Source organism: Propithecus coquereli, unplaced genomic scaffold (genome assembly GCF_000956105.1).
Source record: "Propithecus coquereli isolate 6110/MARCELLA unplaced genomic scaffold, Pcoq_1.0 Scaffold507, whole genome shotgun sequence".
Classification (NCBI taxonomy): Eukaryota; Metazoa; Chordata; class Mammalia; order Primates; family Indriidae; genus Propithecus; species Propithecus coquereli.
In genome coordinates this window covers 593,614-606,410 of record NW_012150919.1, presented here as the reverse complement: position 1 = coordinate 606,410, position 12,797 = coordinate 593,614, and the positions used below count along the sequence as shown (strand labels likewise).

The 12,797-nt window shown below is 44.7% G+C and overlaps 1 protein-coding gene across 1 annotated transcript in view; it reads left to right on the top strand.

The window, feature by feature from the left end:
• The first annotated feature begins 8,542 nt into the window (after positions 1 to 8,542).
• LOC105820114 (hepatoma-derived growth factor-related protein 3) overlaps positions 8,543 to 12,797 on the top strand; it is a 96,353-nt gene continuing 92,098 nt past the window's right edge. The window contains exon 1 of the mRNA XM_012656535.1: positions 8,543 to 9,197. Coding sequence (XP_012511989.1) covers positions 9,114 to 9,197 — 84 coding nt within the window. The 5' untranslated portion in view covers positions 8,543 to 9,113. The remainder of the gene's footprint in view (positions 9,198 to 12,797) is intronic.

The window sequence follows — 12,797 nt, the reverse complement described above, 5'->3', positions numbered from 1 at the left end:
AAAAAAAAAAAAAAAAAAAATCTCTAGACATTGCCACATGTCCACTGGGGAGCAAAAATCATTCCTGGTTGAGAACCACAGATGTATAGTTATGTTTTGTACCTTAAAGTCAATTTTGTCTGATATTGGTAGAGCCATTTTCTGTTGGTATTTGAAAAGGGTTTTTTTTTCTATCATTTTACTTTCAACTTTTCAATATCCTTACCCAAGATGTCTCTGGTAAGCAGTATAAAGTTGATTATCTTTTAAAACAGTCTCATAATCTTTTAATTGTAATTGGAGTACATGTTCCGTTTACCTTTAATATGGTCACTGATATATTTTGGTTAACTCTGCCATGTGATTATTTATTTCATATTTAATTATTCTATGTTCTTTTTTCTCTCCTTTCTTGCCATTTCGGAGTATTTATTATTTTATTTTGTTATCCCCCCATTAGTTGAGCATTCTTTTATTATGCTTTTACTAGTTACCCTAGAAATCACAACATATATCTTTAGCTTATTAAAATGTGTATGTTAGTACTTTTGCCACTTTCTGTATTCTTTGTTGGACTATTACTTTTTATTTTATGCTATATGTCCTTCTTCAAACAATTCCAAATATAGCAGGAACAAATGCAGTACCCAAGTACAAGCAAGAAGGAGAATGAAAAGGAAATATAGAAAATAAAAAATATCATCTGCTTTCAGAGAAGTCTGGATAGATGAAGTAGCTAATCATTCACAGCATGGTAGGTAACCATGATTTTTTTTTTTCTGAGACACAGTCTTGCTCTGTCGCCCGGGCTAGAGTGCCATGGCATCAGCCTAGCTCACAGCAACCTCAAACTCCTGGACTCAAACGATCCTCCTGCCTCAGCCTCCTGAGTAGCTGGGACTACAGGCATGCGCCACCACACCCGGCTAATTTTTTCTGTTTTTAGTAGAGACAGGGTCTCACTCTTGCTTAAGCTGGTCTTGAACTCCTGAGCTCAAGCGATCCTCCTGCCTCAGCCTCCCAGAGTGCTAGGATTACAGGCATAAGCCACCATGCCTGGCCAACAATGACATTTTTAATAAGACAAAACAATAGTCCCACTAGTTTTAGCTTCTTGCCATAATGCCCCCCACTATAGCATATCTTAAAGCACAGGCCTCTTTGGGTGGTTTTGCTGATGGTGGCTTATAAAGTACCTAGACAGTATGATGTACTCACAGAACTTGCTCTTCCTTTGTACTAGGAGTTAATGTAGTAGCCAAAAAGGAGGCACAGCTCTTCAAACCTCACATGCCAGGTACTATTCCAGATGCCATGGATACATTAATGATCATATCAAGCAAAATCTTTGTCTTCACGGAGCTTACCGTGCACTGGTGGTCTTTTTGGAGAGAAAGAAGGAAACATTGCCATTTTCTGTCTTCTGACATAAAGTGTCTTCCTCTTCTCCAAGTATTTTGCTGGGGTGAGTTGCCTCAGTTTGGGTTCTTCCTGAAGTGAACACTACCCTGTACTACTGCTTAGGCCTGACCAGTCCCTCTGCGATCCTTTGCTACCCCCATTGGATTTCCAGGGAAATCAGTGAAAACAAAATATGTCTGCCACGTGTAAACATCTGGGAGAGAGTCTTCTCATGGACGCTCAGCTTAGCTTCAGCAGACCTGCATCGGAATGAGTTTACAGACTTGTCTAGTGATCACAACAGCACGGGTTAGTCAATCTGCAGGCTCTGGCACTATTACTTCTGTGGCCAATGGACTGGTAACAGAATATTCATTTTAAAACTCCACCCACCAGCTCAGGTCTCCTTTAGGTTACCCACACCATGCAGGTGAAGAGTGGGCTCTGGCTGCTTCTCTCTTTCTTCTCCTTATTCTTCACTAAATGCTGTCTGCTCATGGCAGCTGATTCTGTAAGTCGCTTCCCAACTTCACGTTCAGTCACAGCACTGCAAAGGACGCAGGTGAAGAGGTGCACAGAGCAAGGCAGGGGAGAAGGGGTGCAAACCTCCTTGCCCTCTCTGGGGGCACCACCCTCCAGGAACCCCCACGTGTTCAGCCGTCCGGAAGCTCTATCACTTTCTGAATTATTCTGGGACTTTAGACCTCTCTAATTCCATTTACCTCAATCTCATTTTTTGTGAATTTTTAATTCTCCACGTATATAACCAAAGTAAGTGACCATTACTTAATTTTATATGGTCAACTTTTATTTAGATTTACTCAAATATTTATTCTTTCCATTGTTCTTCGCTTCTTCCTGTATCTCGCTGTTTACATCTGAGGTTGTTTTCTTTCTGCCTGACGAGCTCCTGTTAGTGTTTCATTTAGTGCAGGTCTGTTGCTGCTAAATTCTCTAGGTTTATATTTGTCTTAAAATTGCCTTTATTTCTCTTTTGTTTGAAATATAGTTTTCTTGGTTTAGAATTTTGGATTGCTAATTATTTCCTTTGTGTTGATAAATCAACTATCACTCTTTTTGCTGCACCTTTGAAGATATTGTGTTTTTGCCTTTGTCTTTTCATATATTCTCTTTGTCTGTGGGTTTCAACAGTTCACTATTATGGTCTTAGGAGTGGTTTCTTTGTATTTATCATGATGTTCAAAATACTTTTTAATCCATGGCTTGATATATGTCTCAGTTAATTTGGGCTGCTATAAAAAATATGATAGATTGGGTGGCTTAAACAATATATATTTACTTTTCACAGTTCAGGAGGCTGGGAAGTCCAAGATCAATGTACCAGCAGATCTGGTGTCTGATGAGGGCTCTTTTCCTAGTTTGCAGATGGCCATCCTCTCACTGTATCTTCATATGGAGAGGGAGAGAGAGAAAGACAGAGAGAGAGGGGAAGCAAGCTCTCTTGTATCTCTTCTTATAAAGGCACTAATCCCATCATGAGGACTCTACTCACTGACCTAATGACTTCCCAAAGCTCCCATCTCCAAATACCATCACACTGGGAATTAGGGTTTCAACATATGAATTTGGCTTTCAGGGAAATAAACATTCAATTCTTAGCAATATCTTTCATCAGTTTTAGGAATTTTTTGACTATCATTGCTCAAATACTGCTTCTACCCTGTTGCGTTGACAATGACTACTTGGAGACCAGATGAAATGCACCGAGGGACCAAATGGGGACACCACCTGCACCTCTGGAAGAGGCTTAAGGCAGTGACCATGACCACGACCACAGTCCTCACAGACATTTATTGAAGTACAAGAGCAGGGAAGTAGATGGGAATGAAGAAATGGGAGGAAGTTACTCAGAAGTTAATAACAGAAAGAAGGAACATGTGAGGCACAAGATGTTTCCGTTCTGCTAGCAAACCTTTGCTGCTGATTGTATCTACTTCAATTGCTGTTTTCAGCACCTACCGTATGCAGGGCTGACGTCAAAGACGCCCTTATGGCTTTTGCCTCAAGGGGTCTGACCTACAGTTTCCTACCCAACTCCATTCTCTCTCTCATCATCATCATTTCGGACTCCCCATTAGAGTTTTTCAACATATCTCACAGAGAGAAAAAGAATAGCTTATAAATACTAACTAATGGAAAGCTGGTGTGAGTATACTATGTTATTTTCTGTTTCTTGCTTTTTTCTCTCTGGGCTTCAGTCTTTTCCTTCTGATCTATCTTCGAGGTCACTAGCTCTCTTCAGCTGTATCTAATCTGCGATTAAACCCTGCTTTGGTTATCTGTCGCTACATAACAACCTCACCCAAAATTTTGTAGCTTAAAACAACTGCCACTATTATTTGCTCATGATTCTGTGATTTGGGTCAGGCTCAGCGGGGATAGCTTGTCTCTGAGCCATGTGGTGTTGGCAAGGATAGCTTAACTGGAGTTGAAGGATCCAAGATGGCTTCACTCACATGTCTGGCACCTCAGCTAGGGGGACTAGCTAGGCCTCTTTCCCCACACTTTCTCTCTCTCTCTCTCTCTCTAGTCTTTCATTCTCCAAGACCTCTCTCCCTCCATGTGCCTCACTCTCCCTCCATACTAGTAGGGTATTTATAATTCTTTACATGGGGGTCAAGACTCCAAAAGAGTGAAAACAAAAGCTGCTAGGCCTCTTCATGCCTAGGCCTAGACCTAGCCAAGCACAATTTCTCCTACATCCTTCAGATGGTTAGATACCCTAGCCTCCTAGGCATTCTGCAAAACTACTTCATCTGTCACGGTTTTGATTCCTTCACCATTCTCCTTGTTCTCCATGGATCCTAGACCTAGAACAGTGACTGATGTATAGCAATACTCAATGAATACTTATTAAATAAATGAATCAACAAATGAATGCTAACCATTGAGCTAATGCTACCTTCGGTGGCACATACACTAATATTAGAACGATACTGGCAAAAATGGTAGGCAAATTTGCAAATTCTTCAAGCCTTTAATATCGTCTACATCTTGAACCTCCTCTCCCCAAATAACTCAGTAAAATTAACCAGTTTGTTCCTTGGCCTAGGATAGGACAGCAAAAGGGTGAGATTGAGAACAATCTCAATGGAAACAGCATTTGGGTTCAAAGTCTCAGGAGAATTCCCAGGACCTGAAACAATCCCCCTTTCCTTCCCCAGATAAGATCCCAGGAAGCTCAAGCAGTATCTTCCAAGACCATTAACATGTTCTGAGATTACTGTTGAGATGTTCTCTGCTTCTCTACTTGGTGGCCTGAGTACAGCTGCTGCTACTACCTATCCTCACTGTGGCAATGCTGGCTGACCCCCGCCTTTGACCCCTACCTCCTATCACGGCCTGTATTGATTTAATGGTGCCTTTGGCCAACACAGAACTGCCCTTGATGTTCACACTGTAGCGGGATCTCTCTCTCTCACCACAGGTGGTATATTACAGTTCCTTTTTTTGACTCCCAAGAGGGTGTCAATATCTTATAGCCCTTTCTCTTTCAAGGAATGTGAGACTATTTCCCCTGAGACTGCATCAGAAGACATTTGAGAGACAGCTCTAGTGGCAAAAGTAGTGGAAACGGACTCTGCTGCAAGGTCCAGAGAGCTCTCTTCTGACATGCTGATCGTGTGTGTGTGTGTGTGTGTGTGTGTGTGTGTGTGTGTGTGTGTGTGTGAGAGAGAGAGAGAGAGAGAGAGAGAGAGATTAACACCACTTGTCCCTGACTCTTTCCACAATTTTGTTCACCACACCATGTTAACAACAACAAAAATAACAGTATTAACTAACATTTAATGAGCACTCACTACATGCTAGGCACTGTTCTAAGTGCCTCATATGTATCCTACATAATTTGAGGCAGAGGAATAGATTTTAGGCAATTGAAGCATAATAGAATGTGAATGTGGAGGCAAGATTTGAGGGAACCGTTAGAGTTTTACTAGGAAGCTGAGTCAAGATATGAAAGGAGAAGATGAAAACAGGATCAAGTCAACAAAGTATGTGGATGCATATGAGTGAGAAGAGGACAGCAAAATAGATCAAGGAGCCAAGGGCAGGGAGAAGTATTAGCCTACTGGGGTTTGAGGATGCTGAAATCAAAAGTGAGCAAAGAAAACTGATATTATCACCATTTGTGAATATATTTCCTTCCAAGTTTCAGAAGTAAAATTAATGTGTTCTATTTTGATAAAGCAAATAGACCAGCTCCAGGGGCAACATTGACTAAAATAAAATACATCACACTCTTTTAATGGTCCTAGTGATATCTCTAAAAGGTTACATATTATCTGTTAAGTATTTGAATAGAGCATTGTTCTGGAATAGCCACAGCTCAGTCCTTTGCATAAAGTGGAGGAACCAGTCTGAAGGCTGTGTCTGCAGTGAAAGCCACAGGGCAGTGCTTCATCCCCAGTGGCAACGTGTTGACAAGGTGGTCTGCATCCAGCCTGACAGGTGGGCTCTTAGCCAGGCACATTTGGAGATTCCTGATGACCAACCAGAGAGCCCCTGTGGGCATATTACTAAATCTGACTTGGTTAGGGCATGAGAGTCAGACAAACGACCTGTGCTGAACAATCAGACCAGGCTCAACTGCAAACCTGAAACCAAAGCCTAGAGTGGGAGAAATTTCCACCTTCTCAAAATAACCAAACTCCACCAATTATCCCCTCTTTGGTCTGTGTCTTCAGCCACTCTATTGGCTGCTTTCCTCACTACAAACTTAAATTTCTCCTATTTTTACAAACCAGCCAAACGATCACAACAGAATAACTCTCCTTTTTGCTTTCTTGCTACCCCTTCGGCACTGCTGGGAATGAGTTGTCTACACTTCCTGCCTCCATATTTTCACCTCTCACTCACATCTTAGGCCACCGCTCTCTGGTTTCTTTCCACTACCATTCAGTGGAACAGTTCCCAACAAGGTCACCAATGACTTGTCAATCACCAGATACGATGGACCCATCTCCTTCTGTACCTTACTTGGCCTCCCTGTGGCAGCCATCTGGACATCATCTTTCTTTTAGAAATTCTTTGACTCCTTGGCTCCTAGGATACTACATTCTTCTTTTTCTGGCTGACCCTTAGATGTTGGTGTTACATAGTCTCCTGGGCATCCTCCGTCATGGTTTCAATGACCACTTGTTGATATAAATATCACTCAAATCTCTACATTATGCCTTGACTACTTTCTCTAAACCGTACATTCAGCTGCCCACTAAACATCTCTCTGGATACCCCATGGAAATCTTGACACATCCAAAACCACTCATGATCTCATCTCCAAACCTGCCCATCCTTCATGGAGTCCCTCACCTTGGTGAGTGTCAAAACTAATCATCCTGTTGCTTAAGCCGGAAACCAGGTAATCATTTTTGACGACTCCTTCTTCCTACACACCTGCCACCCAACAAGTCAGCAAGCTCGATCTCAATCCTTGTATTCTCCCTTCTGGTAAGAGCCTCTCAACTGAGGTCCTGCCCAGCCTCTCACCCTCAAATCTACCTGTACACTGGCCAGCAATCTATCTAAACCCAAACTATGATCACGTCCCTCCCCTGCTTAATGTCCTACCATGGTGGCCCTCCAACTGGCCACCTTTTCCCTCTCATTTCTCTCCTCTCCTGCATATATACTTTGTGCCCACAGGGAGGGTGGCCCGTAGAGGCAAGCAGCTGACAGGGCTGTGGCAGCTAGTCAGAGGGATTTGGGTTTGGCATAAGAGGATATAGGAATGGTTCTACAGGTTCATGAGCAGCACATGACATAAAGACAGCTGCACATAGCAGGTTCTAGAAGTGAGAGACAGTAGCAGATTATTAAAACTGAGGCAAAAAGACCTGGACTAGTCTTCCACAGTGAGAAAAGATGAAAAAGTGAACCTGTAGGACAAGTAAGGGTAAATAACTTAAAAAAAAAAGAAAGAAAGAAAGCCATGAGATGCAAGTAGTAAGGAAATGCATTAGTAAAGTAATGCCAAAGCACTATTAACAACGTAAACAATCCACAGGAAGTCTGGAGACTTTGAAGCCCCATTATTGGAAGCCCAGCACCAGGGAACAAGAGCAGGGGTTAGAACACACCCCCACCATTCCACAGGGCAAGTAAGCAAGGCAGATTCGGGGAAAACTGTGGCTTCCATAAAAGGAAGAGAGGGCAAGGAAGCCTAGAAGAGGGTACAGACACAAATGAGAACTGTCCTTGTGACAAGGTGAAGGCCACAGAAAGTCAGCTGCACTCAGGAGCTGTGCCTGCTGACCCCTTGAAGGAGGTGGGCTTCTGGATGACGAAGGAAGCAGGATTCATTCACTGGACAGACCCAAAATGACGCCTTGCATTATTTTATTTAATCTCAAATTAAAGGAGGGTGTTAGGAAGATTCTTGCCCACAAAATGTCTTTGAAAGCAGCCAGCTAAGGATTCAGAGTAAAATAGTGGTAAACGCACATGTTGTTCTAGACCTAATGACCTGTATACCCACATAAATCACCAGAACCGGATGCCAATTTCAAAAACGTCGTCCAAAAGGTTGCCAAGATCCGAAACGAGTGACCTGCCAGAGTACATCCTTCTCACAAACACTGCAGGCCTATGAAACCCACACAGAAAGAAGCATAACCGCTTATGGACGTTGGACTCATGGGGATCCATGTTCGAATCCCGACTGTGCCCTTCAGCAAATGAGAAAACCCCCCATGACTCCGGTTAAACTGCTTGCCCCAGGTGGGTCACGCTGCATTGCTAAGGGCAGACCGGAGCAAGAACCCCACAAGGTCGCTGGCTCCGGAGCGTGGCTCTCTCGGCAGCCTGGTGCCAGGCAGCGGGTCCCTCGCGCAGCCCTCCCCCGGGCCTGGAGCGCCTTTGTCCCCCGACTTACCGGAGAGCGCCCGCGGAGGTGGTCGGCGGGGGGTACCGGGCAGGGGTCGAGGCAGCGGGAGGTGGGCGTGGGACCGGGGGCGAGACTGGGAGCGCCCCCCGGGTGGCGCGGCCCGGCGGGATCCGGGCGGCCGGTGGTGATTGGCTGGGCTGCGGCAGGCAGCTCCGAGCCAAGAACAAAAGGGAGCGGGCGGCCGGCGTCCTCGGAGTAGGAGCTCCCGCCCGCCCGGCGCGGGCTTCGGTGCTGGGGGAGGACGCACCCACCGCCCGCCCGCCCGCCCGCCCGCCGAGCAGCCGGCCTGGCGCGCTCGGTTTCTCCGCGAAAGCCGGCCGTGTACCTAGGAATTAACCGGCCGGCGCGGGAGGGGAGGGGAGCGGGAAGCGGGGCGGGGGGGATGCTGAGCGCGCGCGAGAACAATAATAAGATCGTGTTTGCGGTCGCTGCCCGAGGAGGAATTCGGAGCAGACGTGAGGCCCGGCGCTAGCGCCGCGCCCGGGAGCCCGGGAGGGAGGCCGCCGGCGGCGGCATGAGGCAGGCGACGCGGCGCTTGTGAGCAACGCGCGGCGGCGGCGGGGACCTCGGTGCGGCCGGACGCGGGCGAGCACCGAGCGGCCTGGGGCGCCCCTCCCCCGCTGCCGGGCCGTGATTTGCCGGGCCTGCTGCGCCCCCCGCCCACCCCTCGCCTCAGCCGCCGCCTCGCCGCTTCCCCTCGTCGGAGCGGCCGCTAGTCCACCCGGCTCGAGGCCCGTGGGGAGCGCGGCGCAGTCCGTCGGCCCGCGGGGGGGCGGCCTCCCGGCATCTTCGCGGCGACCAAGGACGACCAGGAAGGGGAGCAGCCGGGATGGCGCGTCCGCGGCCCCGCGAGTACAAAGCGGGCGACCTGGTCTTCGCCAAGATGAAGGGCTACCCGCACTGGCCGGCCCGGGTGAGTACAGCGGCCGCGCGCGGGCCCGCCCGCCCACCATTTTCCCTTCATGATGGCGCGCCCGCCCCCTTTCCCCATCTCCTCAGCCCCGAGCCCGCGGCTGGTGGCCGGCGGCGGTCAGGGCTGAGGCGCGGGCAACGCTGCGCGGAGAAGACGGAGTCGGGGCTGGAGGCGAGGGCTCCGGGCCGCGCCCGCACCCCGCCAGGGCGGCCATCCTTCCGCCCACTTTCGAAGGCGGGTCCGGCCCCCGCAGGCCGACGCTGCCTTCCTCCTGGAAAGCCAGTGGTGACCCGGGAAGCCGGCCGCCGAGAAGCGGGCCTGGGCTGGGACTTCGGCTCCGGCCGGGTCGGTAGATACCCTGAGTGCCGGGGAACGTCGGGGCAGGTAGGGGAGCGTGGAGCAAATGGCTGTCCGCGAGCCGGAGAGTGCCGGCGGCGGTAGATCCTGGAAAGGGGTAGTGGTCATCCAGAGGCCAGCGGGAGCCTCTTGGAAGTCATTCATCCATCTCTTCGCCTTCCAGACTTGTTGAGTTTTCCCTGCGCGCGATTCCAGGTGCCCCGCCTGCCCCATCATTGTCCGGGGTTACGTGCCTGCCTGGTGTCCATCGTTCTTTTAAACCGACACCAGTTAGCCGAGAGCTTGCAGCCTAGCACTGACTGGTGGGTCCAGCAAGCTCCTTGTGCCTTTTCACCTCCATATTTGTTTTAGATAGAATCCCAGACCTTATTCTTGGCCTCCCACTACAGTCCACAATAGCTCTCGCTTCCTACATAGCGGGCTTTTTCTCTGGAAAGCATCTGCATGTAACACAGAGCATTAAAAATTTTTATTAAGCCCTTTGAGGAAGACACATAACACTGCCGTGTGTGCTTTGTGTTTTAAAATAAATCCCTTTTTAAAATTTTGTAATAGTTGACAATGGATTGTTTGAAATAAGAAATACAGTGAAAAGGAGGGTCAAGATATCTTGGAGACTACATTAGTAGTCAGAAACAGAAATAGGCATGGGGAAAATTGGCATATAGTGTGAGCTCTAAGATGTTGTATTACAGCTAAGTGAAGATAGCAAGACCAAGAAAAAAAAATACACCCATTCACAAAAGGAAGTGACATCATGGGTTGCCAGACTGAAATTTAGTGAAGTTGAGGTAATGGATGGACATAATCACTTATTTTGTGTTTGGTTTGGCACGATTGTAAAATGGAAAGAACACTAGGCCAGGAATTGGGGGACCTGCTGTCTGGTTCGGGGACTAATCATTTCAACTGTCTGCATATCCATTTCTGCAACTATAAAATAATCATCTCTAGGATCCCTTCCAGCACTAACAACCTCAGATATCAGAAGGAAAAAACAGTCTTACTCGTGTTCCATTAGGCTGTGAAAATAACTTCTTCACGTTGGAACTGTAGGTTGTCCTATTAAATAAGGCAGAGTTTTCAAGGAAGAATAACTGCTTATTTTTTATACTGTAGTACAGTATTGCTTAAAGGGGCAAGATATGTGACTTTAGGAGTCCTTTAGGGAATCCCCGAATATATTTGTCAAGTAAGAAATAAATAGCTTTAGGACATTATGTATATACACAGTTGAAAGTGAATTAAAAGTTACCATCATGGTTGGTCATTTCCTTGTAATTTAATGACTTTTTAAAATCTTACCTTCGAAAAATATCTTCTGGGAGTCAAAAAGAAAATAGACTTAAAATTTCATTAACATGTTGCTTTTACAGGTTGGCCACCTGTAGTAATTTGTGGAACAGGCAAGTGCTATACAATTGGTCCTAGTTGTACATCTAATTGTATATAAAATTCCTGGAAGTTATAATTCCAAACCAAGACGAAATGGAAAGTAAAATGAGGAAACAAAGTTAGGTTGTTAGCTTTAAAAATAGATACAAGAAAAAAAAATCTATGTCTATTCACATTTAACATGAGCTCCTCAAAGAAAGGACCTAAGTCTCTTTTAAAAAAAAAAAGAGGTATTATTTTGAATAACATGTTGTAATTTCCAAGGAAAGGTAAATGTTAGAAAAAGAAGAAAAAGATAATTTTAAGTCTCTACTCTTGGTTACAGTGCTATGTGCTTCACATATGTTCTCATTTTATTTTCATCCCAATTCTATGAGGCATTTTTCCCATTTTATACCTAGTTATAGCTTTGTAGATGATAATGTTATAAAATACTAACTGAAAGAAGTTCTGCTTATTCAGATTTCAAATACTGTCACTTGATATGAAGGCCAGTCATGTGGGGATTAGAGATAAAACCTGGGGACACAGAGCTGGTCCATTCAGGAATGGAGAAGCAACTTCTCTGCTCTGGGGAAGATGTTTGGTGCTAGACAGCCTCCTGTGAGGAATGTGGGTCAAGAGGATCAGAATTTGGACAGGTTGGATTCAGCTCTTGCCTGGGCTTTACACTGTTACCTTGTGTATGTTCCGTAATCTTTCTAGGTTTAGTTTACTAGTCTGTAAAATAGGGATAATTCTTACCCCACATACATAGAGTATCTAAAAGCACCAAGCAATGGTGCTTGAATGTTCCTTTTTCCTTTTTAAATTTCTAACTTTCCCTTTTATCACTACACTGTTTTTAATTATCTGTTAACCTTCAGCTCTTGAGTAGACTGGTTATTTTTTACAACATTTTATCATGAAAAATTTTAAATATATAGAAAAGTTGAAAGAATTTTACAATGAATACCCATATATCTACCATCCAGATTGTACAATTAAATTCCCTACTTGCTCTGTTACTTATCTATTCATATATTCATCCCTCTCCATACAGAAGTCCATCTTATTTTAATGCATTTCAAATTAAGTTGCTGATACCACTATTATTTACTTCTAGACACCCCAACATGCAAACCATTAACTAGAGGTCAATATTTTTTATGGATTTTATTTTTTTCTTTCGAGGTAAAATTTACTCCAAAGAGTGAAACACATTTACCTTGACTGTACTATTTAGTGAGTTTGACAAATGTAGACACTGGTATAATACAAACAACTAACAAGGTGTAGAACAGTACCCAGCAACATTCTCTCATGCCTCTTTCCAATAGATTCCTGTCCTCCTCCTTCCTTCTCCCCCACTATTCAGATGTATTATTTTAACATTAAATAATAGCTGGCTATTTGTAATGGAGTATACCTAACTGCGTATGGCTTTAAAAATGAGAAGTTCATCTATGCCTGTAGATTATCTAGCTTAATACTAAAATATACTAAAACAAGAATCTATGAATTCTTTTGATTGTTTACCCTATTGGTAAAAACAATTGAGCATGCATTCCTAATATATGTAAATTTACTTTAAAATTACATATGCATGTACTTTGTACTGCTATGTATATTATAAAATAAACACAAAAAGAAGCTAAAAAGAGTGATAGATGATATAAATACTTTGTTTTAAAATTTTTGTTGGCAAAATATTATTAACAGTAATAGATTAAGTCCATATTTTTAAACGTCTTAATTTTTGGAATATCTTTTGCCTGCTGCTTTGTGAGATCTGACTAGATAGATGGTCATAGTTTTTATCTTTTAAAGAGATTTTCTGGAATACAAATATCAGCTCGGCCATTTCCT